This window comes from Anas acuta, chromosome 14 (genome assembly GCF_963932015.1).
Source record: "Anas acuta chromosome 14, bAnaAcu1.1, whole genome shotgun sequence".
NCBI lineage: Eukaryota > Metazoa > Chordata > Aves > Anseriformes > Anatidae > Anas > Anas acuta.
Window position 1 is genome coordinate 6,815,666 of NC_088992.1, and position 27,327 is coordinate 6,842,992.

Below are 27,327 nucleotides of genomic sequence, written 5' to 3' on the forward strand. Positions count from 1 at the left end.
TTGTTTTGAAGAAGAATGCTTTGTCCTGGATAAGAGCAGGTTCTTCCTTCTCGCCTGGACCAGTGAGACAACTCCTGTGGAGAGGTGAGCTTGGCAGTGCTTTTCTGCTCACAGTAAACCCTATGCTTTTTGTCTGTGCCTTTTATTTTTAAATGAGCAGGGAGTCAAATAATGTCAGAAATGCCAACAATAGCATACCACAAGAGGGAAACATTTCATGTGCCCTCTGACAGCCTGAATCAGGCAGCCCACCTCATAGACTGGAAGATATTTTAAAGCAGAACACATACAAGACATCATTACTACTGAAAAGATCAATCAGGTTAGGGAAAATTCCCCTGATTCTCCATTTAGGTCCCTCCTTACCCTTTGCTTTACTTGCTGTACTTAGCCAGCCATACTATTTCTCTCCTCTCTGCTGGGAAGGTAATTCCCTACTCCAAGGAAGCTATTCAGGGGCTTTCTTTATTGTTATTTAGCATGTATATATTATAGTACCTGACAGAGGCCTCATAGCATTGTGCCAGGCATCCTTCAAACATACAGACCAAGAGGTGCACCTATAGCTGGGACCTGTGTGTGAGGGATACAGGGTAAGTGTAATTCTGAGCAAGTTAGAATTAATAATAATGCCCACACTCGCTATGTAGGTGTACAGGATATGGTATATCCCCGTGATTTTTTTTTAAAAAGACATCATTACCAGGAAAGGGAGTCAGTTTTTAAGGAAATATAATGATCTCTCTTCATTTACATGAAAGTAGGAATTAAAAGCTGGGCACACCAGGACCATGCCCTATCTGACTGTACAGAATTTAGCACCAGCTTTGCCTGGCTGCAGAGTGTTAGGGTCTGGCACTGATTGCCCAGGAAGCATTTGGGAGCATGGAAGTGTCATTGCAGAAGATGTGCATGCGTGTATATGTGTTCTGTCATGTTCTTTGGCTGCCTTGAAAAGAAAAAAGACGGGGTGTTAACAAATGAAGTTGTTAATTTCCAGTCTGATATCAAGAAAGGCTTAAAATTAGTTGTGTTAGTTCAGTGGCATGCAAGGATGAGGTTTTATGCACCATAGCACAAAACAATTAAAAGTTGGAAATTCTGAAGCAGGAGTGGAAAAAAAAAATAAAATAAAGGCAGAGAGAAAAGAGAAGGGATTATAGGTGCTCACCTCTGGCTGCATGGGGAAAAGCAGGCTTCAGGCATGAGACCACATCATCGCTGCTGTGAGAACATTTGTGAGTAGTTGTCCAGGTTCTGTGATCCAAGCTGCTGTGCAACCTGTCAATTCTCAAGCAGGTATGTGCTCTCAGTGTGTGTCTTGCATCTTGCTAGTGAAAGCACGGTGTCTGGGAGAGGAGGTGTTGAAAGCCACCATGAAATATTAGAGGCAGAAAGGTCTTCGTGCAGGTCAGAACTCAGCACTCCCAATTGTTGGTGAGGTCCCAAAGCAGGCACAGAGAGTACTGCATGTAGACCCAGGACTGGAGAAGGTCTCCTGGGCCACCTGATCACCTACTTTCATTGATCAACAAAGGAGACCTTCCCACTCAGACCTGTTCTCCAAGTACAGCTGTTCCTATTGCCTTTCTTGCTGATAAATGTGTTTTCATGTCTCTCCATGGAAATAATCCTGCTGAAAGTTAGTGCGTTCTTCAGTCACCTGCCAAATCATGAATGTGGTCCTGGTGATGTAATTTACAGTGGCCCCAAAAATATTAATCACATTGATTAAAAATGGTCAAAGGCTCACAAGGTGTGATTGTAATGGAAAATTAAATGTTATTGGGCAGATAGGCCAGGCAGAGAGGCTGATACAGAGTTACAGCTAAAGATGGTCTTGATTACTATCTTTGTTACAAACCTGGAAGAAGGAGTATATATATCATAACTGAACTCCATGCCTGGAGCAGAATTCCAGTAAGGGCTAAAGGAAACATTTTTATGAGCAGGAAATAATCCTAAAAAAATGGAAATGGTACATCTGGGAAAACTTATCCAGACACTTTTCTCAACTGGAGGTAACAACGTGAGTCTCATAAATACCACAGGGAACACATCAAAGACTGAGAGATCAGTTTGACTTGCAAACTGGTGCATCTGCAAAAACACAGACCAGAGAAAATTTGGGAGTATCTATGCACATATTTTATGAAGCAGAGGACATGGGACCAAAATGATTATTAATGGGATGAAGATTAAAAACAGGATTTAGGTAGATGTTAAAAACCTCCTTCCCCAGTGGAGTTAAACATTAACATTGGAATTGCTTTTCCAGACAATGTCCATAGTCTGGCTTTTGCATTGCAACCTGTAGCCAGTTTCAAGGCAGACACTTATAAAATCCTCACCAGAACCTGAGGCTTGCAGTGAGGACAGTCACAGGCTTATTGTCTAGAAAAACTGCCCTAAACAGATACGATGCATTAGGGAAAGAACAGAAGCTAGTGAAGACAAAATGCATTTCATCTGCAGTGAACTCTTCTTTATGTGATGCATTTGCTTTCTGCACTGCTTTTTCCCACCCCTCACCCCCACTCCCATCTTTTTACACTGCTTTAATAATTCATCTCTTACAGGCTGGAATTAAATGTTGTGCTGACCTAAGAACCAGCATGCCACGTACCGTATTAACATGCTGTGGGTTTAGTGCTTTGTTCTTCTCCTCTGTTGTTGCTCATGCTTCCAGCAGAAAGCTGCACTGTGCTATTGTAGTTAGTTTTCCTAGTATAGTACTATTTGTAGAAGGACTGACATAAAACAAAAGGCCATCTAATGAAGCAGCAGAAGCAAAATTAGTTCAACCCTCATCCCTCACCTCCTTTTATAATATAGCTGTCTCTTTTCCCTTTGTGGTAATCTTGTTTTAATATTTATGACTGTGCTTCAGACATGGAGATTTCAATGAGGATGAATTTTTGGATTTCATTTTCATTGCAGGAGGTTAGGTTAAAGCAGGATAACTGGTCTTCCAGAGCCCATGGGGCTGTGGAAAGGCCGTGGCTCTGGTATGGGTCACTGGAAAAGCTGAAGGCAGTAGGCAACATGAACCTTACACAGCATGAGAGCGGGGCTCAGGATACAGTCTCATTTGGGGACTATGCAAACATGTAACAGAAATAGTCTCTGACCCCAAGGACTGGAACAGATGGGGCTAATGGAAGGCAGTCCTTCCTGCACCTTATAGGCAAGGATCCAAGTCATGATTAGATAGCAAACCTGAAACAGCTGGCACTGAACCTGTTTCCCCTTACACATAATCTGTTAACCACGGGACTCTCATTAGCCAACCTGTCCCTATTAGAATAACCTGATTCTAACTGCAGAAGGAATGGGCCTCTGCAAAGCCCAAGTGCTGCTTGAGATGGACATCAGATCTTTTCCAGTGGTGTCTCTGTTGTATTCCTATGAGTTAGTCATCATTTGAAGGATACCCAGAAAAAAACAGTTTGAAAATAATGTTTTAGTTATGGCAACATCCAAGTCTGTGGCTCCAAAAGTCCCAGGTCACAAGAATTACATGCCTGTGTCTCCTCTGGATATTTGTCCAGAGCATGTTAAAAGACACTCATGATATCGGAGTGTTCTATGTGGGGGATTTGCACATAGTGTGTAATCTTCATTCACGTTAAAAGTACCACCATTATTGGGAAATTGATCAAGTATTGACTGGAACCTCCTCAATATATTTAATGTTTAATTTTCTTTGATTTAATAAAATGGTAGCAATCCCTAAGTAACTATATGGTTAAAATCAAGCAAAGCAAACAGGGAAAGTCTTGACAAACACCTTGACTTTACTTTTTTCCTTTTTTCAACAAGTTCAGTGACCTAGTTAAGACCTTTAATATTTGGATTTTCTCTTCTGTTTTGTGATCTTTTTGGGTAAGAACTGTGTTTCCAGGCTCTAGGAAAAAAAGTTCTGAATGGAAAGCACAGGAATGGGAGAGCAATGATTTTCAGCTTGTCCCTTTAATAGAGAGGTTAAAGTCATCTTCAGATTCCCTTGGCCACATCTTCAACCACTGTGGCTATAATTCAAAAGCACACTAAATGACTGAGAGTCCTGAGGAAAGATTTGTTGTCATGTTGTTAGTTTTTGTTGACAAAAGCTCCCATGCCATTTCTGTTTCCTTAAACTCAGCAGCATACAAGAAAGAAGCATCCCAAATCCATTTTGATCTCAAGGAAAACATCATTTGCAGTCAGGCAAACTATGACTTATTTGTCAGCCGTGTAAATGTAATGAAAAGAAAAAAAAAAAAGAAATTCTAACCATAAACAGTGATGAGCAGATAGATTATTGTTTAAATGTGAAGGAAGGAAAGCAGATCTTGTAGGAATCAGCAGCGCTTTGCTGCTTCCCATGTGGTCAGAGCAGCAATGCAGGAAAATGATGGAAGGGACCACATTTCAGTGTCTTTTATACATTTGAAAGAGAAACATATATTTCTTGTGATATCGTATCAGCCCAATTTGCAGTTGATCGAATATATGGGACATATCTGCTGTCAGCTATATGCATGCATGGAGCGATGGGGGAGTGTAGAATCTGTTTGGCTTTCCCCTGCTCGAAAAATCTGTGGGAACATGCTGTCGTTGGGATGTGCTGAAGAGATGCGCTCTGGCACCTACGCCACACTGGAGAACTGTGAGGACAAACATTTGGGAGGAAAGCTGAGCTGATCCTAATTGAAGCAGACACTAGTGCTCTTTCACTGAAACTCCACCGGCTTCGCCAACCTGATGTCAGGTTCTCCATCACCGTGTGAGGGTCGCCTCTAGGCAGGGCATGCTAAAAATAAATTACGCATGCACCTCCCCTTCTCTTTCCCACACACGCACACAAATACTCCAAGTGAGCAAAGAAAAGCATGTGGGATCTGCTCCTTGACACCACTGCTGTCATTTTGCTGCAAGTGCAGCTCTGGACCAAGTGAGGATTCTGGCTCTGTGTCCCTGGAGGTCTGGGCAAATGCTGAGATGGGGACTACAGGTATTGTAGAGCTCACAGAGGACAGTAGACTGAGCTGACTATTTTGATTTCCTCAAAGTCTGGCCACAATTGTCTTGAGATTTTTAGAAAACATCTGTTAATGTGATTTCTGAAGTGAGCACAAGTACTTGTGTGTGTCAGATTGGATGGTTTCAAAGATCTCTCATACTCTAAATTTCCAAATTGCCCTTTTTGCCTACCCGCTTAGGCCATGGAGAGCATTTTGTTCAAAATCCTCACAACATCTGCAGTTGAGCATTACAGAAATGGTTTGTCAGGAGACGGTGTAGAGTCTTCCCTCCTAGAGGCTCACGTGAAGTGACATCCTCCTGGGTGGGGAAGGGCTCTGAGGTCTGACAGGGACCATCTGTGGGTTTTTTGTTGGTGGTGTTTGGGTTTTTTTTGTCTCCTTCTGCAACAGAGACTATGAATTGTTTGTGGGGAACATCTGGGGATATTGCATTTAATCAGTTTTTTTACTGCTGTTGTTGCTGTGGGTATTAGCACTGTCTCTGTTATTCCTGTTCTCTGACAGAGGCACACAGCAGTTGAGTCTCCTGAGAGCTTAAATGCCTTCAACTAAACCATATTATTGACTTCCTTCAGGGGTAACTGGGTGAAACTTAATGGTCCGTGAGATACAAGAAGTCAGTAGAAATGATCTAATGTCCCCTTCTAGTCTTAAACTCAGTGAAATGGGGAAAATTCTGCTTCTAAAGGAAATGGCAGATGAGCAGTTGCCAAGATCTCCTACCAGGCTTCTCCAGCTGTGTCCATGGGAAGCAGTTCCCTTTTTTTCACTCCTGTTTGCAGATTCTCAGCAGGATGGCACCATTCTCACTCCTGGAAACCAAATCCTCATTTCCATCCTTCTGTGCAGCCCTTTTGCCTTTCTTCCTCTTTCAGATCCCAAGACCGGCAGCCCTTCTTTGTGGTAACCATTTCTGAGAGAAACTTCTTGGTGTCCCTTCTGCTTTCAACAACATTCACATAAGAGATCCATTATATCTGTCATCTGCCTCCCATGGGAGTCAGTTCAAATCTTCATTTCCAAATAATCCCTGGCCCTCCTGAATGCCGAAATCAGTCTTGTGCAGCTGCTCTCTTGTTGACCACTTGACAGCTTTAGCTAAATAAAGTGTCCTAGAAATTTGTATAGACTCAAAGCATATCTTTTTCTTTCCTCTTCTGCAGAAGAAATGTGCAATTTAAAGTAGTAGGCATGTATTTTCTTAGAAGTGTTTACAAAGGTGACCAGAGCTGCCTCTCTTCAGCTGCTAGGTAGGTGTCCCATCCTGCTTTCAGTAAAACCAGTGTTTCCTCTCTCAGATTTAAGTGCTTTACCTGGAATATTTCCATATGAAAAGGGAAACGAGAGAGAAACTGCAGGACTAGAAATCCTACAGCCTGGGGATTTCAAGCATGACTGAAACATGGATGTTTTTCCCTGTCAGAATCCAAGGGCACACCAGCTCCGCAGTGGCTCTATTTCTCTGTAGGAAGAGGGGGGCCTCCTCCGTTTCACCCAACCACATCAGTCACCCTCTAACTAGGTACCAGGAATCTTATGATGTTATTTTGATTTCTACTGAAAGTAGCAGTGTTTGGAGAAAGGTCTGAGGAGCTCCCACCTCACCTGGTTGCAACAGGCACTGTGGAGTTGTGTCCAAAAACAGCTGGCTGTCACTGAGTTGTCTTTCCAGCATAACCAGGTGACGGTCAAGTTAACACCTTTGCTTTTACCTGATTTTTTTTTTTTTTTGTGGAATGAAAATCTGAGGAAAAAAAATATAATAATAATTAAAAAATAAATAAAAAGCCTCAGCAATGAGATCCTGTGCCTGGAGAATGAGGGATCTGGATGGCAATGGTGCTTGATGCCAGGAATGTCCCATCCAGAAACCCAACCAGATCAATTGTGCAAGATTGCTCAGGACAAATGCAGATGTAATTGCCTCATTATGAACTATATTTTCTATATTATGAACTATATTTTCTGAGTTTTTTTTTTAAAGGGGAAATCCTTCTGTAATTAACTACAAATTCACTGTAAGATAATAGCACTGTTACAGCCCAAAATAAATGTTCTCTGCCCTTCTTTCCATTTGTACAGCCCAGAGGCCAAGAGTAGCACCTGCAAACCACCACAAACGTCTGCATTTGCATCTAAGTAAACATTCTTCACTCATGCTCACATTCTTGGTTTTACACTTCTGCTGCTGAATACTCCTAGTCTCCTGCCTACAGGCATGAGCATCAGAGGCTGAACTGTCCAAATTCAACTGTGAATTTGTGTTCTTCTGCAAGAAGAGCCAGCCTGTGGCCATCTCGCTGCTAACAGGTAGTTAGCATGAGGTTTGCGAAGTGTGATATTATCACAAGCCAGTTGACCAGAGGAGCTCATCTTCTTAGACTTTTCATCCCACTATGATCTTTATCCCTGTCATATTTCTTAATCTTTTCAGAAAGGCATCAGTCAGAGAACTGTGACTGCTGAGGAGCTGATAAGCTTCCTCCCTACTGCGAAAACAAAGAGTAGTTTACAATATTTGCTTCCGCTAGTTCAGGTTTATAATAGTTAAGAGAATTTTGTTAGGAAGTTTGTTCTCAAATGAGAACAAAATTATTAATAAATTTGCTTAATAAAACAATTAAAGCAAGTATAAAGAAACTCCAACTACCTCTTTGTGCAGCAAATAAATGGCAGCAGCCTCTTTTTAATTCTACTGGGTTAATACACTTGGCATATCTGTAATTTAAAATAGCCCTGAGATTTAAACCATTTTGCAGCCACTGCTTTTACATGTTGCCAAGTTCCATCCCAGAAAGGTGGCTTCAGTTCTCTTGTTCTTCATTTTTTCCAGCTTAAATAACACAACAGTTTCTTTGTTGTTCCTTGGGTGATAACCCTCAGCAAGTCTTTTTTTTCCAAATTATCTGCCTTGTCCACAGCCCCTCATGGTCTCACAATACAAAGCAAGCTCGGGTTCTTTCCAAACATACTAATGATAAAGACTGTTCGTTCTCCCAGTCGGCTTTGGTGCAATCTGTTTCAAACATTGGGATTGATGAGTGTCTCAGAACAGTGTAGGAGGGCTGCCTGAGCGTGACTGAGCCACAGAGTTTAAAAAAAAAAAAAAAAAAAAAAAAAAAAAAAAGATCCATTTCAAATAGAAAATAAAATTCAAGGAAGCTGTGGTTTGACTAAAACAAAAAGCAAGCAAGCCGCGTTTATTGTCTGGATTATTAATTGTGCTGTATTTTTCAGCTGCCCTGAGAATGTCACTTTAATCATTCGTTGAATCTGAAGCCTGGGTCTCCAGAGATCATGTTCTGATCTCTCACATATGGTATATCGCACTGTTCATTAGACCCACTGGTCCAGTCACATGGAAACGCCGTTCAGACTATTTCTATCTGTATCTGCTACTTTTCTTCCTGAATGTGTCAGTCCCATGATGAGGGCAGTGACTCCAGCTGATACAGACACAATTGCTGATTGCAAAGAGAGACACTGCCGTGAAAATGAAGAGAAGAGGGTTTTATTTCCGTCACGGTTCAGCCTTCAGGAAAAGTCCCTGCCCTGCAGAAATACAAATTCCCATGGGGGAGGAAGGTGCTGAGGTATTTGAGATTGTGGGCAGTGGAAAGCAGATGGGTTACCCTGGGGACACAGTGCTGGGCTGGGATGACCCAAACATGGGCTTCTTTCAAGAGGAAGGGAAAATGCTCACCAGTGTCACGAGACAGAGTCCTCAGCTCTCAGCAGTCTTTGCGGTCTCAGAAATCTGGCAGCTGGAATTTCAAATATCTGGGAGCAGAGACTTGCTTTGCACAGTGGGAAGCAAGATTTCTTGCTCTTCCCTCTGAATATTTGATGCTGGCAGTAGAGAAGTGGGAAACAAGGTGATCTTATCCAGGATGGCCGTAAGCCAGTCGGCGGCACTGACTTCTGGTCCTCACTGGAGAGACAGGGCTTGGACAGAGCCCAGCTAAGCATGGAACAAGCTCACATTTAGGAGCCTGTTTTCAGCCACACGTGCAGAAGAGTTGGTACTGGCGGCTACCAGCAGAAACCAGGTCAAGGGATTCCCAAGCAGCGCAGAGCACTTGCCAGGGGACCCCAAAATGTCACATCCAACTTCTCACCCTGCACTCTGCAGGGTGAGCCGGGGAGCAGGGCGTGAAATGTTGAGTCAGGATAAATGTCACAGCCAAAGGTCTTCAGAGGCAGAGTGACAACAGGAGGAGACACAAGTGCCAGGAGTTCTGACACAGGGAAAATGCTGTCACTGCCACCACCTCCAGCCTAGAGATTTATTGATAGTAAATTAGGATGTGCCATAAACAAGGGTGATATTAAATGAATCTGACTGTCTCAGGGACTAAGTTTTACAACCCAAAGTGTGAGCTTTCTCTCCCTCACTGAGATCCTGAGGCGTTTTTGCAGCAGCTCCCACGATCTCATTAAGTGCTCTCCTGAGGAAGGCTCCGACCCAGGAGAGCCCTCTCTGTGTGGCAGGCTGCTGCCTGTGGAGATCAGATGCAAATATCCGCTGGAGAACGTGGTGTGCACCCTCCAGGAGTAGTCATGGAGACCTCTTGGGTCACCACCATTGCCTCACCAGGTCCACAGCCTCCTCTACCACAGCTTTGGAGGAAACCAGAAATTGCCCATCAGGTGTCCTCAGGTACCAACGCACATCTGGTATCAGAGGATCCAACCTCAGTGCCACCAGCTCCTGCTTGGGGACAAACCTCACTGGAACTGTCTTGTGACAGCACTGAACCTAGGTGATCCTTTGCCCTCTCAGGGTGGGCTCAGCTTCTGAGGCCAAACCCATGGCTTCCTCCTGGAGTCACTGGCCACAAAGGGCTGTGTTGTCCTGCACATGCTTTCTTTCTGCTCCATTAATGCAGCTGTTGCTGTGATATAAAGCTCCAGCTTTCTCCCCCAAAATAAAACAACTCCAGGGGCCAGACATCTGCCATGCCAGGGCTTGGTGAGCCACCACACTCCTCTTGGGGCTTCCCTTGTTCAGGTAATACACGTTTTCCCAGAAGTGGCAAAATCTTCAGCAGAGGCCTGGGGACACTGTATTCCAAATCCCAAATCCTTTCTGCCTATCAGAGATAGAGCAGGTCTGTGGAGTTCAAGGGCAGAGCATCCCATGGTCACAAGCCCTGATCTTCATGTGGCACAAGTTTCATTCACCAACCCACAGGGCTCAAGGAAAGTGATTTAGTCCTGACAGGCTGCAACCTCAGGGAAAATGTTTGTTTTGATGGTATTCCTGATGAACCTTCTTGTCCTTCTGCTCTCATGACATTTCTCTCTGCTCCTCCAGTTTGCTCACAGTTCTCCAAGGGCGTCTATGCCATCTTTGGTTTTTATGAGAGGAGGACTGTCAACATGCTCACATCTTTCTGCGGGGCTCTCCACGTCTGCTTCATAACGCCCAGCTTCCCCGTCGAAACGTCCAACCAGTTTGTTCTCCAGCTTCGCCCAGAGCTCCAGGATGCCCTCATCAGTGTCATCGAACACTACAGCTGGCAGAAGTTTGTGTACATTTATGATGCTGATCGGGGTAAGTCACAAGCACCCCAGGAGAATTACTGTGCAATTACATGTAGTGGTGTAGATAGATTTGGCTCAAGAAGATGCCCTACTATAGGTTTCTGGAGATTGAGAGGCTATCTAAAGGCAGGGTAAACCTATGCCTTTCCTGTTTTTTATTCTTTTTCTAAATATCCATTACTGACTGTTGTGAGTGTGAGACATTGATATATAGAAAAAAAAATAATCAGAACCAGTACTTCTGGGTTCATAGAGTCAGACCAGAACCCAGTAACACAATGGAAATATTTCATATATAAGAGGCGTGGGTTTCACATGGGGAAATTGTTTATATTTAATACATCCTATTTTCATGTCTGTTCAACTCAAGACCACTCAGTCCTGCACTTATGAATGTGGACAGCTGCTAAGGTCTCACCTGAGCCCCCACCCCATGATGATATGTGTGTATGTTTGCAGTGGTAGTTTGGAAAACTCCAGGTTCTCTAGTTAGTGTTAGTTGTCTGCTTAAAATAACAAAAGCCTTTGTCGAGTTCTAAGAAGATATGGGCTAACTTTTGAAACCATGAACAAGGCTAGTGAGTCATTGCTTTGTGATTCAGTTTCCCCAGCTCTCAGATGCCTCTAAAGCTTGGAGGCTGAGAGCAAAGCAGCTTTGTGAAGGACAGAACAGAGGTAAGGTCATTCACAGATATGTCCTGGAAGTTATCGTTAGCCCAGGATGACGTTAAAAGACAAGTATATGATGTAAAAGCATCCCACCCAGCTTTCTGTTGTCTGAAGGGATGGACATGCTCTGTATCCCAACAGAACAGCAGTAGGCGGGGTGGTCTAGCAGACTGCAAAACAGTGCTACCTGTATCTCTTCTGGAAAGCTGTGCATGTAATTTAGGCAAGATCCTTTAAAAAATAATGAAGTCTTCCAATGAAGTGTTTCAAGGAGAGACAGGGATGCTGAATATGATCATGTACTGTGATTGTTAAGGAAGTCTCTAACCCTAACCCTAGGAACATAGAGCCTAAACAGATCAAAAAATGAGAAAGGAGCTATGGCCCAGAGAAATGATGTAATTTGGATAGTGATAGACAAGAAGACAGGGATTAAAACTCTTACCTGAATCCCACAGTGGGGCCTGATCCACGAGACTGATCTGTCAATTACAAAAGAAAACTAGGCCTGGAATCATCCTGTTTTCCTGTGCTAGGACAGAAAAGGCAGGAGCCATTAATTCTAGGCCAGCTGTGTGTGGGCAAAATGCTAGACTATTATCTGCTCGTTCGAGTTCTACTGTGCTCTTGTAGTGCTACATCCAGCCCAGCATGGGACAGCTGTGCAAACTATCAGAAGGATAGAAAAATGGCATTGTAAAACTACACCTTGGTTTTCCCTCTATTGTCCTCTTCTCCCTCTCTTCCCATCACAGGATTGTCAGTCCTACAGAAAGTGCTGGACACTGCAGCTGAGAAGAACTGGCAGGTGACAGCTGTCAACATCCTGACGACAACAGAAGAGGGCTACCGCATGCTCTTCCAGGAGCTGGAGAAGAAGAAGGAAAGGCTGGTGGTGGTGGACTGTGAATCTGAGCGGCTGAACATCATCCTCAGCAAGGTTGTGTCACTGTAGATCTGCTGGGAGGGGGCTGCATGCACTGCAGAAGTTTTTCTTCCCCATTCTTGTCTGATCCATGTCTCATTGCAGCTCATCACGCATGTGTGTGAGCATTGGAGGTATTTTTCCTTTGTGTTATTTTGGAAAGTGTAAAGTCATATAAGTACTAGCAGCTCCTGTGTATTCATGCTGACTGAGCTTTGCTGCTTCATGTTCCTTACTTGTCTGACTCCTCTTCTGAGTACTTCAACTCCCCTTACTCCCCAACAAGTTTGCTTTGTGCTAATTCCTCCAAGCAGTGTGCACAAGACATGGCACTTTCTTATTCTGCTGAGTTTTCTCAGGTTTTCCCACCCCCTGTAAATTGGAGTGGAAGTGTGAGTTGGCACTGCCAGACTCCTGGTCCTGCAGACTCCATGTGCGGCACCAAATTCTCACAACCAGTGCCAGCAGGAAAGAGATGGAGAAGCTTTATGGCACATGTAGTATCCTTAGGAGCACTGCCTGCAAATGAGGCTGAAGCCCAACACTGTCCCAGAGCATCCAGCCTGCAGCAGGATCAGATGTTCCCAGCTCCCATAAAGACTTAAAGCAAGAGAAACTGGTTCATTCCCATCCATCTCCTGACTGTTTTGTCAGCTCTAGGCCAACAGTGTGATACTGCCATGAGGCAGACAGGTATGCAACAGAGGACTCAGCATCCCTGGTTGCATGCCCAGCCTTGTCAATCTAGATAAATCACTCAGTATTGTAGACCCCCTTTTTTTTTCTTTTATCTTTCCTTCCCTCCATGCCTCTCTTAGTGCTTTCCCTGAGTCCTGAATATGGACTTGTGCAGACAGGAGACCAATGCAAGCTCACGGCAGGCCTATTCTTGCAGGGTTTTGAGTCCCCTCTTCAACTCCAGCCACATCTTGCCCTCTCACACATACAGCCAACATCTTCCCAAGCTGCAAATCCCATCCCACATGGTTTAGAAAGGGCTCAGCAGTGCCAAGCAGCCATTGCACGGTACCTCCCACTGTCATACTTCTTATAACCAGCTCACTTACCTCGTGCTTCACACATCACTTTGTCTAAGCTACCTGTCACCTCCCGTCTCACACTTCAGCTGCTTGCTGTCTGGGGCAAGGACTGCCATTTCATCAGCCGCACGGCTCGGTGACGAGCACGATCCATCCTTGTTGGATGTCTCTGGGTGCTACTCTGCTATAAATCATAACAAAGGAGGCAGCAGGTTTTAACCTCAAAGTATAGGTCACACATGAAAGAGACACCAGATTGTTCTGGAGGGTAAAGCCTTCAAGTCTTCTCTCAGACCATGCAGCAGCTGCAGTTGAACAAAATCTTTGACAGGACCTGGTAGTGAATTTGCCTTTCTTGCAAGCTTTCGTATAAGGTATATCAGATTTCTAGGGTTAATAATGTTGCCTTTTCAAATCTGGTTTGTCTAATAGAAAGCAAAGTTCCATAGTCAGAGGTTATCTAGTTTGCCTAATATGAACAGGAAAAGAAGTCTCTATTTCAAACTTCTTCACATAGCAGAAGCAAGAGTTAAATTTACATCCAACTAAAGCTATTTGCATGACCCTTTCTCAAAAAAAAAAAAAAAAAAAAAAAAACACGAAAATTGGTCCTGCTGTTCACCTGTTTCCAGGGAAATAAGAGATGATGCCGTGTGTTCCTGCATAAAATAACAATTCCAACTGATCTCTGTGCCCAGGGGTAACTCTTCTGTTAGGGATAGGGCTGTAAAGATTTTTCTGACCTCTGCAATTCATTCCTATCCTTGTTTGACTTCTTGTTCTGAGTCCAGAGGGATTTCTGGAGCAGAGGCAGTCATCCCAGTGTAAACAGAGGATGCCAGGTCTCTTGCAACATGGGGATGACCAGAGAGGGGCAAAGATAGTGTTCGGCTCATTATCACAAGAAATTCAGCTGGGACTTAAATTCAGGCTGTCAGCTGTCTCTCGGCTCCCCACACCAGCAGCCTCTGCATGGATGTCACTGGTTTGTTTGTCCTGTCTCTTTGAGTGTCTGAGGTGTTCAAAGAGCTGTCTCAGCCTCTCAGGGACATTTTAATGCATTTATCTTTTTCCCTGACAAGCCTGTCTCTGTCTTCTGGTGGCTGTGGATTTGTGCTCCCCAGTGAACAGAAGAGCTGGGGATGGCTGTTAAGCAGCAGCCACTCGTGCATACACAGCAGTGCTTGCACACATGTTTAGTTTCTTCTGCACACCACCTGCATGTAACACAGATAACCCCCACTGACTCCAGCGTGGTGGTCCTCCTGCTCCAGAGACCTTAGCTGATGATGGTGCCAGCACTCAAAGTGTTAATGATACATAGAAAATGACCCGATTTCTTTCTCCTCTGTCATGTCTCAAGGGCATGATTTATCTTTACCAAGGTAACTGTCATTTATGAGCCAGGCTTCGGTTCAGGGCAGGATATCCATGGGGCTGCGCTGTGTAGCCTTAATGGGATAAATAAGCGGTGGGTTGCATTACATCAAAGCACTATATTGTTTCTTCCTTGTCTCTCATTAAAATGAATAACTGGAATTTCTCCTTTGCTACTGTTTCACTCTGAGAGGATTTCTCTCTAATAGATGTCAAACTGGCCCATTAAGAAGTGGGTAATGAAACCTAGGTGGCCCAAGCGAGCTATCAGCATGCAGCCCAGCACAGCCTCTCACTACGTCCAGCCTAAGTGATAAATGCTATTATAACCTCAGCTTGCTACTGCCATCCGGACACATTAGGACTGAGCAAGCATTTTAAAATAAATTAAGATCACAAATAACTGTGTAAAACACAGGAAGCAAGCCTCATAATTCAGGTGGATGGGCTGCAAGATTAACAGCTCAGGGAAAGCTGGTCGGCAGCCCTCTCCGGTTCATCGACTCTGACACCTAATAAAATAACAAAGAGGGAGTTTGGGCAGAAGGAGCCAATGCCATCTATTGTTGATGCTGGAGAAATGGGGAATTGGATCGTAATTCTTAGGCATCGCTGTGCCCCAGAGATGCTCCTTCCTCCCACAAGTTCTGGGACTTGCTGCAAGTCAGTTGCAGTTGATGAATGGAAGGGGACAAGTTGAGTCTGGTTTTGCTTCTCAGATCTGGCACTAGAAGATACTCAGATGGAAAATTACCAATAATAAGAATACCTATCTTTGGTATACAGTTTTTTTCTGAGTGCTTCAGACTCCTCTGCAGTAGCCATTCTGCAGGAGCCTGTGGGGAGAGCCACAGGACAGTGAAGCTGGTGGAGCTGAGATTAGTTGTGTAAGATACTGCTACTAAATGAAGCCTTCAGTGAAGTTAATTGCAACCCCTACATTAATGCTGGGAACCAGATGAGTTTTAATGTGCCTACAAGAGCACTTCATCAGAGAAAGGCTAAGGCAGATGAGCTGGTTGCACAGAGTGAGTGTCAGCTCATTTATAATCCATTTGGAAATCCCTAAATGGTTGCTCGTGATAATCTGGGAGTGCAGTCCCATGGGAAGGATCAGTCTGTGCATGCGTGCCCTGGTCTTTGATGCTTCCCAAACACCTGCTACCAGCCTAGGGTGTGAGAGAAATCCCGGGTAGACCAATCTCTGGTCAAATCCAGCACGGCAGTCTCTTTGTCATCGTTCTGCTATGAGGATCTTTCTGGCCTCGCTGCCATTCCTGCAGACTTTGCGTGAGCATTAGCAATGCAGGCAGTAATTCAGAAACAATTCATACAACAATGGAAATAAAGGGGTAGTGCTGCTGGCAAGGAAACCTTATGGAAACAGTGCAGTTCCCTGAGAAACTGACAATTCTTTTTTTTTTTTTTTTTTTTTTTTTTTTACGTGCTTTTTTCAGTGTTTTCTTTTTATATGTGGATTGGTTCAAGTGCAGATGATACATGGCTCTAAGTAAACTGGTAAGAATTTAAGAGTACTGCTGGAAATCAGTAGAGAGAAATTTCAGTGGAAACCTAGAGCCAGCAAGCAGAATGTGATTTTCACTGTATTCTTTCTATATTGTTTGAATCAAGGAAGAAGAAAACCATCAGGGACCATCTGATCTGTGACCCTCTCCCCCATAATCACAGGCAACCCTATATAGGTGTTGCCTTTCTACCTAGACAAGGGAAACTTTCCCAGCTACCAAGCTAACATAGGAACTTTCAAACACTACAGATCTGTAAGCAGTTGTATTGATAAAAGAGAACATAGATCTGACTGTACAGGCATCAGGGAGAACAGAGCGTGGCAAAGAGCATGTATTGCGACGCCATGAATATGAAGTTATAAATAATCTCAATGAACGTGCAGGGAGAATCCTCTGTTGAGTAACTTGCTCAGGCAGCTTTGTTCTGGAGACGTGGTTTGAAGCTACCCCAATGCACTAAAGGAAAAAAGCTGCCCTATAGCTGAAACCTGCAGGTAAGTGGCTGTGGCTGGGACTCGTGACAAGGGAATGTACAGAATGGCTCTCGAGTCTTGCTCCATGTTTCAGTTGTGGTCACAGGACAAATGGAGTCCAGCTCTCTACTTTCTTTCTTTATTGTCTGTTTAAAAAAAATAAATAAAATAGCAGTCTTCTTTCTTTATTTCCTTTTTTTTTTTTTTCTTTCCTGAGCCCAAAAGAAACAAGTTAGTTCAGGTAATTTACTCTCCATGCCTATAGAATCTGCTTGGGAATCTTCTCTGGTCTAATTTCAGGATTGTTTCTCGAATGTGTAAAAGCACTGTTCTTCCTCTAAAAAGACTCTGAATTTTTATTTTACTATGTCTTCCTCTCCACATCTGAACAGTCTCATTGGGAAAAAAATGGGTAGGAAGGGCAAATAAATGAAGCTCTACTTCCTTACCTGGTCTTTGCTAAATATCCTTGGTTTTCATCTTGCAGATCATCAAGCTTGAAAAAAATGGGAATGGATACCACTACATCTTGGCAAATCTGGTGAGTTGAGTATTGCTTATTTTTCTTACCATTCTCAGTGTTTTCATTGGTATCTCATACTTTGCAAAGCATATTTACAGTTACTGAGATTGAAGTCTTTTTAAACCATGTTTTAGTGGATTAAAAAAAATACCAAAGTCCTTTGCAGTATTGTCCTTGTGGTGCTTTCTGTCTTGAGCCAGCAAGAATATCTCCAGGGTATCTCCAATGTTTCTGGGACTTTTTGCCTGCAGATTCAATCTGTATCTTTTTAAAGCCAATTAAACCAACTGTCAATTAACGCCTGTTGGGATAATGATTTTTTTTTTTTTTTTGCATGCTCCTGAGCTCCTGGCATTGCTCTCCCAGCTCCTTTCAGTTGGGCCACCAAGGAGCTGTTGACTGCTGGTAACAACTTGCATTTCCCAGCTGCTTTCAGCTTCATCTCAGTGTTTCACAGCCAACCTGAGAGCCCCACGAAGGGCAGACTTGTTAATGCTGATGCACCAAGATCCCTCTGACCTTCCAGTTGTAACTATTCTGCAGCTTGGTGCTAAATCAAATCTGACTGTCATGGCTCTAAGGGAACCATTGGGTTTAAGGTTTTCTTTAAGGAAAGGGTTGTTCTTTTACTGCAGGGAGGCATTGCCTGAGGACAGAGCTGTGCAGCAGCAGAGCCGTCTTTATGGAGCAATATGCTGTCCTCTCCTGGGTGGTTAAAAATTTTCTCTGCTTAGGGAGGTTTGGGAAGAGATGAGAGAGAGGAATAGCCATTGTCCATGGAGCAGAGGAAGGATTTCCATCACACAGCTCCTGCCCTCTCCTTCCCAGAGGTGTCTGCCCACTGGGGAGGGCAGCACAGCATGGGCTGGTGTTGGCACTCAGGGACTGACCAGCTCTCCCAAGGACTCCTGATGTGCAGAGTCTGAGATCTGGGGGGTCTTCTGTCCCACAGGCTTGGTGCCAGCCTGTGCCATGTCTGTGGGGATGTGGTGTGGTGTCCGTGTAGGGTCTGGAGCTTTCTTCCCTCCCACAGCTGCATCTGTGAGGCAGCACGTCAGGGCCAGGGTAATTAAACTTTAAACTAGCAATTAGTCAAGCAGTTGCTGCCGTTCTCCTTCTCTCAGTCCCAAGATAACTCTGTAATTTACAAGACAAAAATGGCCACATAATTACCCTGCAATGCCCTGCTACTGACCCTGCATTTCTGTGCTGGGTGCCTACCATGTAATTACAAAGTTAAAAATGTTACATTGTGCAGGGGAGACATGCAAACTGCAGAGCAGCCAATAACTCCAGTTGCTCATTTAAAAAATATATATATATATATATTATTTGCTGTAACCCAGGTCCTAGTCCTCAGATGTTTATGAAAGTCCCTTCATTAAAGTTAAGCAGGGAAGCTACCTGAAGTAGCTGCAGTGCGCGCATCTGTGTGCTTTTATGCATACCCATGCAGAAGGCTAAATGAGAATGATGTCAGCTCTGCTCTTTGCATGGTTTCACAGGGATAAATACGTTAAAGGCATGAGGTGGTCTGATACTCAGGTGATGGAGTTGTGAAGGACATTTCCCTCTGTCTTATGATACTGCTCTCTCCCACTTTCAGCCTGAGAAAGCAGACTTTTCTCATCTTTAATTTGTTTTCTTAGCCTTTGCACAAATGCTGAGAGGACAGAGCTGTCTAGAAGAGGGCTGCATACTCAGCCAACATGAATTATAAATAATTAACTCAGAGCAAAAGGCTTTTCATCTCTTGAGCCCCTCCACAGGGAGACTATGCCTCCCAGACATGGCTCAGTGGGGGCTGCTTTGGGTGCCCAGGACCCACAGGGACTGACGTGACCGCCAGAAACCACTGTTGTTTGCTGTGCTTTTCAAGCAGCTTTGATTTTGCAGGGAGAAGAGGAAGGGTGAAGGGAATAAAAACTATTTGTTTTTTTTTCCTGTTGCTTAAAGCAGCAATGTACAAGAGCCAAACTCCTGAGATAGAAAGTTTAAAAAAAAAAAAAAAAAAAAGAGAGAGAGAGAAGAAAGAGGAAGGGTAATCAAATAACTTGGGAAAATGATGGGGGGGGGGGAAAGGGGGAAAAAGAAAAAATAAAAAAAGGAGTAACACTCTTGAAGATTAAGAAAGCCCTTTCAAGGACAGAACAAGCTTTGAGGTTTTGCCATGCACATGGGCAGGTTCAGACACCAAAAGCTAAATCAGTGCCTGTGATGTGCTGCACCCACATGAGAGCTTAATTCTGCAAGGAGGTTGGCAAAAAGGCTGTGATGATCTTGTGTTCCTGAGACAGCTGTGGTGGTGAGGCAGGACAGCAAGCCTGCCATACAGAGATGGCGAGGGATGTTATATGGGACTGGCAGAATGTGGGACATCAGCATCTGGGAGGGTTAAACCAGTGTGATTGCTCAAATCCAAGAGATTATGATAGTTTTTACCCCTCTTCTAAGGACATCTCGTTGCTGGATTAGAGCCTTCGGAGGGTGTAGCATGCAGTAATTTATTCACACTGACTCATACATATAGTGGATAGACCTTAAACACCCCATATTTTCCTCTGTAGCCAAGTCCTTGGAGGACGGGGCGTACATTGCCCACACAGACACACACGTTCCCACATGTGCATACACGCACACATAGAGGAAAGCCTGGTTTTGGGGAAGTGGCTCAGACTGGAGGGCTGGGTCTAAAGAAAATAAATTAAGCGTTAAGAACTGTAAATGCCTGAACATTCCCAAATCAGTTATTTCTTGTCCTCTGTGCTGATTGATGGAGTCCTGGTTTTAGGATTCACATCCCATATAGATATAAGGCTCTTAGCCCTGGCTAGGACAGGCTCTGCCGTATGCAAGTCAAATGAACCCTCATGGTTCGTGCTCACCAGTCTACCTGCACTAGCTGGAGCAAGTGTCTTTTTGCTACATTTCCTGAGACCTTCCCCATGGGGAAAAAATAATGGAAATGACACACTTGAAGCAAATGTTGGGAAGTGTTTATGGATATCCTCCTCCCAGAAATCTTATTTTTGGCGATGTTTTTGTTCAGAGCTATACTCAACCAGAGTCAGAAGCAGCGTGCTGCTGTCCAGTTAGCTCCAAACTGGTGCTGCATCGGGAGTGCAAAGCAAGAGAGGTTGTAAGGAAATGCACAAGCTGAATAAAGCCTGCAAAAATCATCCATGGAACATCTGAAGACAGAGGAATTCTCTGTCTGGTCACGGACAATTCATGAACAAAGAGGAACTGGCTTGCATTAATCACTGCTTGTTTGCCCAGCGGTTGCTGTCGGGCAAGCTGCAGTAAAGCACCAAGCAGAATTTGACAAGTAGCAGCAAATGAAAGCTAGTATTTCCTAGCAGGAACAGCTTTCTTTTTTTTTTTTTAGTGAAATTGCTGTTGCCAAGGTGAGACAATAATATCTCTGTGTTCACAAACAAAATGAAACCATTCTGCACCTTAGGCCATGGACAAACATCTTCTCTGAATCTGCTCTGCCTGTTAACGACACAACCATTCTTGTCTGCTCAGCCCTGCCCATCCCAGGAAGGTTTGTCTCCAGCATCATCACCAGGGCAAGTGTTCGTGTGAGCATTCTTGCCTCTCCTTGGGGCAAATCTGCCACTGTCTGTGGCTTTTGCAAAGTCATGAAAAGCAGAATCTCACCCAGTACCCATTAGAGTTACCTCAGTTAGCTTTTACCGGTTGCCAGCCTGGTTGTTTGTCAGGTATGCCAGCACAGGGCAGTTGCATTCATCTCTCACTCTCTCTGTACTTTTCTTTTTTCTTTTTAGAATTCAAAGAGATTTGGCAACTTTAAAAAGTGTTTGTTTTTGTGTGTCTTATTTTTCTAAGCTTTGTTTTCAGCTTTTGAGAGCATCGTCTAGCAGCCACAAAGAAAAAAATATAAAGTCAATAGTATCAGAGGAGCAAGCTTAGAAACTTCTGGGATTTCTTTCTTTTGATGTTACAGACTTGTTCCCCATAACCTTGGCTTCGTGTATCTGTTTTTCCTACACCAGGGATGTAGGTTGACTACTGTCAGTAGTGGGAGAACTTCAGCTCTCTTGGGCAGAGAGAGAGAGAGGAAAATTTTTGTCTTAAAATAAGTGACATTCGTGTGACCTGTCTTTAAAAGAAAAGTATTAAGGACAGCTGCCACACACGGTGTTTTAGCCTTTTTTTTTTTTTTTTCTTGATGCATTAGTCCAGGTTCTTCTTTTAGCAAATGCTCTTGTTTGAAGTTGAATAGATAAGTGTCTGAGATTGCTGATGCTAGGGGTAGCAAGGAAACATAAAGATAAAAACAGATTCGATTAGTTAAGTAAGCATTTTTTCCTATGCCATTTCACATCAGCATGTGTGAGTGCTGAGTTAGGCCATGGGCAGAGTTCCACTTTGCAAGCAACTGTAATGGTTTCGGAGGTTACCAGCACAGCAGCTTTGACAGCAGAGAAGCTTGGGCAGGAGTCAGGCAAAATCTGCTGGTTTGGTTCAGTTCCCCTGTGGTTTAAATGCACCCCTTTGATATTTATTTATTTGTTTGTTTGTTTTTCTCCTGCAAATAAGACATGCAGCATGTGCTCAATCTGCAATGTGTGCTGCAGCCACGTGGCGAGGGTCTGCTGTGCCCATGATGCTGGGTACAAGGACCAGTGCACGAAGATGCACTGGTGGCACCAGCCGGTGTTGATGACTCTGTTGCCTGCACCGAGCCCCTGATTCAGCTTGCCTGTAGCTAAAATGTTGTGATTTTCAGCCACCCATCTGCTTGAGGGCTGCCGTGGTTATTTGAATCACCTTCAGGTAGGTATTAACATGTTCTCCTGCCCCCTGACGTCCTGCTGGCAGAAGGGACAAGTGAGGTCAGCAGTAGTCAGGGCTGAGTCAGTAACTGGTCTGAAACTGCTTCGTGGGAGTTTCTGGAAGGACGTGTACAGTACTGGCTTCTTGGCCTGGTAGGATCTCAGGATGCCTGATCTGGCAAAACTGCTATTCTAATGTTGGAAAGAGATGTCCTAAGTTATTTTGGGGTTTCTAAAATTATGCCAGTTAGACCTTTCCAATCTGAGAGTTTGGTGCATGTGGGCTCATGAGAAAACTTGGCTTTCCAGGCAGAGAAGGACAATAAAATGTACCAGTGGAATTTCTGAGGCCTGCATTTCACTTCCAAACAGCTTTTCTGTCCCAATTTGAAGATTATCAAGCACAAGGAACTCTTGTAACATTATCTCATCTGAATTATTGATAGTAAAAGGCACAAGAGTGCCCTGAATTAATTTTTGTTTGAATTAGAGTGTCTCATGTAAAAGAAAATCATCTCGTTTTGATATAAATATTGCCCACAGAGGAGAATTTGAGCTGCAGCCTTTGGAAGGACTTTTTGCAGCAGCTAATGAGGGCTCAAAAGCATGTGTGACTTACAGTGGCTTAAAAACATCACTGAGCATCATGTAAGTAACTAATATTAAATCACAGCCTTTGGAAGAAAATATGTGTTTGCTTAAATCACAACAAAAGGGTGTTAAACTAACAGGTTTCCTTTCCCATTTCCTAATCCATTACCCCAGCTCAATTGGCAAGGGGTGACATGTAAATCCATAACAGCTTCCTCATGGTGACTTCATCACTGCTTATTTCTAGTCTGAACTTGCCAAGCCTCAGGTTCCTCCATCAGATTTATGCTTGTTTGCTAGACTAGATATTCAATTACTGAAGTTTTGGTCCTTGTAAACTGTGATCAGGTCACCCCTTTATCATATCTTTGATTGAAGTCCTGGCATCTGTCACTACACGGCATGTTTCCCAAACCTTTAAATCAGTTGCTGCTCTGAAAGCTCTCTGAAGCGCAAACATCTGCCTAAACTGTCTGCCCCTCTGCCTGTGCTGAGCTCTCCAACAAGGTCTGTACAGTCACTTATATTCAGAATGCGTTGCAGCAGTAGGATAGAGATGATGCAAATAATAATGACACACAGAAAACCCTGTGCCTGCAGTACTATGCAAAAAAAAATGTTGCTGGTTATCTCCAGCCCTGTGTCCCTGAAGTCTGAATCCTCACCTGGTTTGCTTTGTGCAGATAGACCAGGAAAGACAGACTCATCCGGCTGCAGGACAGGAACCAGGAACCTTGTCTGACTGTTCCCCAGCCTCCTGTTGTTCTTTTTCCTCCTTCGCTTACCTCTGTGTTACAGTGAGAACTCACATGTTTTGCTGCCACAATAAGATCTGACATATTAATAATTCTGCGGAAGAGAAGAAGGCCTCTCCTGTTGGAAGGCATGCTGGACTGAGACTGGAGCAGATGGGCCCTTTTTTGACATACCCCCCCTTATTAATACAAAGTGATGGGAGCGAGGAATGATGCTTTGCTGGAGAAGTCAAGCTTGAAGATAATTTAGTTTATTAGGGATGCTCCGTCTGGAAATACCCAGCTTCCTGCTCCCTGCAGAAGGACGCTGGCATACCTTGGAATGACAGGAGCCACTTTGCATTCACTCCGTGGACACACAGCCATTCAGAAGCAATTGTTTTGTTTTTGCAATGTTTCTCGTAATCACAAAATCTGGTAGAGGGAGACAGTCTGGCATTGTGGGCCATACAGGGAGCGCATCTAATGAGAGCTGGGCCAGTTCCCTGATGCTCCCACGGGTTTGTAGGTGAGCTTGGGTGAATTGCTTAAACGCTTCTTGCTTAAAAAGGGATATATCAGTGTGGGATTCAACTTCATAAAATAAAGGGGAAAAAATAGTCTCCAGTCTCTTCATCCCAGATGGAAAGGGACTGAGAAAACTTGAGCACACTTGTACCTGGGGTGATGGGGCTGGTTTAGGTTCAGCCATCAGGCCTTCTCCAGACAATTCACAAGAGAGGGACATTTTCCGTCTCCTATTTGGAGATGAACATTGCTGTTTCAGAGGACCTGGAGGGCGCAGAAGATGCAAAGGGAAGAAAGAAAATAACAGTGTTTTTCAGCAATTTAGCAGTCCTTAGACTCTCCAGTGTCCCTTCTCTTGGGAACAGCCAGAACTTGCAACAGCAGCATGGAGACTTCAGGCTGGGCTGTGTGGGGCTGTGGGAGATGTGCAAGAACCAGCTGCTGAATGCCCCCAGCTCAGCCCTCAATGCCCCTCACCACAGCTTCAACAGCCCCACTGCACTGCAGGAGGCACCATGGAGTGGAAAATCAATTAGTACCAATTCTCTGAAATTCAGAGAACATTGGGAAGGGAGCTGCCCATTGGTGTCAGGACAAAGTGTGGGTATGGAGGAGAAGTGCTCTGTCAGGGCTTGTTGCAAATAAGCAGGGAAGAGAAGACTGCTGCTACCTACCACATTCCCAGGGGCTGGGCAGGCTGGTGTCCCATCCATCTGATGTGTGACCTTATATCCGCATCAGAAGGAGCAATGGCACTGGCGTCCTCTGTGTGGGAAGAGGTGGCAGAGGTTTAGGATGCTGCTGCAGTGAAACGAGAGGGAGAGGTGGGACGTGCAGGGAACTAAGCAGAGCTGGCAGGCTTGAGGGTCATGCACACGGGAGGGAGGTTTCCCTCTGCCACCTGACTGCAGTCTGCACTGCCTGCTCAGTGACTTGGCTCCTAGTGATGCTCAGGGTATAAATAAGGAGGTAGCTCATTGCTGGGGACTTTCTTTCCCAGGCAGATCCTTCCTGGACCAGTTAATCAAGATGGATTCATGAGGCCCATTTCAAGTCATCAGTCTTCCTGCATTATGCATTTCCTTTGATGACTGAGCTCACAAGCAGTGGAGAGGAATATAAATGTGTGACTTGCTGACACCTCTCCCCGGAACCAAGGCAGCGAATGGGACAGTAAAACAACCTTTGGCTGAAAAATTGTTTCAGTTTAAGCACAGCATAAAGAACAGATGAAGCAAGGAAAACAAAATGAGGAAAGAATCCTTCCCAGTGCTGTTCAGCTTTCTATTAGAAGGCATGAAGGTCTTTACCAGATGCCCATGCTATTTACTAACAGCAGGACTTCTCCATGTGATTGCTTTGCAATGTTCATTAATGGAGAGAGAGAACAGGCTAAAGAGCAGGTTGCCTCCTTTGAACCGAGCCTGGCTGTTGCTTGAACTGTGCTGCAGATGCTGTGAGTCAGAGCAGGCATGGAGGAGGGAGGCTGTCTCAGCCCGTCAGCACGGATGGGTCCAGATTTTTGTAGTTTATTGTCAGCCTGCTAATTTGATGGCATTCAGAGAAAGCCAGGCATTTTCCCAGCATACACAGGCAGGGGGTTGTGCTTTCTGCTTTGCCGAGATTATTTTGCAAAGTGAGCTTAAATAAAAGGGACAGCTAATCCTGCTGTAGGGCAGGGGCTGGGCTGGCTGCCACAGTGTCCCTGCCAGCATGGCTTTGATGGGTCCCAGAGAGAACTGTGCCTGCAGAAGTGTTGTTTCCCTCCGAGTACCTGTGTCCTGGGCAGTGCCTGGGACCAGGGGGGCTTTGCATCACTTCTGGGTCCCATTGTGTCTGCTTGCCCGGGGTGCAGGCATGGCACAGGGCTGGGGCATGGGCTCCTGCATTCCTCCTCTTCCTCCCCAGGGGACCAGCAGTGCTGAGTAAGGTGAGGCCAGACACCTGAGTGTCTAATAGATAAATCCCAAACAGCCAAGGTCTAAAGCTCCTGAAGAAATTCACATAGCATCAAATTCCAGAGGCTCTGCTTGTTTTCCTGTACAGCCTGCTGCATTCCAGACGTGGCTGCAAAGAGAGCTTTTTGCAGTCTTCACTGGTAATTTTTTGAAAAGGGTTTGGCCGTTGAGATCCCATGGAGAACCTCATTCCAGCCTTTTTCACTCCTTGCTGTATTTGATTTGATGGCAAAGGGAAGCATTTCTTTGCTGATTCTGTTCCAAATTGGTTGATACAAAGCACATTGCTGCAAGCACGTCCGCTGCTGCCCCACAGCAGTGGGTTGCAGTCAATCCTTAGTCACTTCCTGATGTCAGACAGGCTTTCCGAGGCAAAGGAACACTCATTCACTTTATACCTTCTTTCTCTTCGTACTTCCTGGTAGTGTGAGGCTTTGCATTATTAATATCTGTGATGCCATGTCCAGGACTGAAGCACAGAGGGCACCTGCCCAAGGGTGCAGTCAGGCTGCATGCAGGCACGGGCACCCAGCTGGCAGTGGGGAGCTGCTGCAGCCTTCAGATTCTCCTGAATTCTTCCTGTAGTGTCCTCACATGGAGCTGCACTATATAAAACTTTAGTATTAAGGATGGCAGGTTGTATTTATTGCTTAGGTAGAGTCTCTGTGCTCTGCTCAGTCCACTAACAGTAAGATATCTGGTGATCAGATACCGCAGTGGGTTAAACGATCGTGTCCCAAGTGGGACAGCTGCTCTGCTTGTCTCCATCCCCTACCTTCTGTGGACTAAAGGTTAGCCTGGATAATTGGGTTGGTTTGTTTGGTTGGTTTTAGTTTATGTTTTCCAAGTATGGTCAATTGAAAACCAAATAAAAGGTCCCTTCTTTGCAACAGGTGGCTGCCTTTAGTACAAGATGTCAGATGACTGATGACTTCTTTGCTTGCAAATATTGTGATTTGTCTGTTCTAATTGTTCTTACGAGCACTGACTGGTCTTCCAGAAAGACAGATAAGAGTATTTAATTCCTGAAGCCACTTCACTAGTAAAAACCTTTTCAAGAGTCAATTTGTAAAAAAAAATGATATATTCCTGTTTGTATGTGAGCCAGCAAGAATTCAGCTCCTCTGGGAATTGTTTTCTAAGATATCTGACCTCTGGTATTCCCCAGTTCATTCTCTGTCACCTCACCCAGACCTGCTCTGAGCAGATTTCAGTGGTGCAGTAATTACAATTACTTTGTAATTAGTACAAGGTCCTGTACTGACCTTGTACTGGGGCATGTGGAGGAGGGATAACAGGTGAAAATAGTTATTTAAGCAGTTAATGACAGTCAAAATGTAAGGACATACCCAAGGTTAATGACATCCTCTATGGTTCCAACTGTCTTAAACAAATGGAAGATCTTCAGATTTCTCCATACTTTAAAAAATAAAAATAAAACACTGGAGAAAAAAAAAAAAATAGTATAAAATTAGTATAGTCTTCAGGAAGAAATTGTTCCTGTTATCTATTCAGATTATTTTTAAGCTTTGTATAAGACAAATCCCAATGAATACTGTTAAATATTTTCTTCACTTTCAGGATGGTTTGGTTTGAGTGAA

The 27,327-nt window shown here is 44.3% G+C and overlaps 1 protein-coding gene across 1 annotated transcript in view; it reads left to right on the forward strand.

The window, feature by feature from the left end:
* Window positions 1–27,327, forward strand: part of GRIA1 (glutamate ionotropic receptor AMPA type subunit 1) — a 188,098-nt gene that overhangs the window by 111,440 nt on the left and 49,331 nt on the right. The window contains exons 4-6 of the mRNA XM_068698473.1: window positions 10,345–10,584; window positions 11,999–12,183; window positions 17,075–17,128. Coding sequence (XP_068554574.1) covers window positions 10,345–10,584; window positions 11,999–12,183; window positions 17,075–17,128 — 479 coding nt within the window. The remainder of the gene's footprint in view (window positions 1–10,344; window positions 10,585–11,998; window positions 12,184–17,074; window positions 17,129–27,327) is intronic.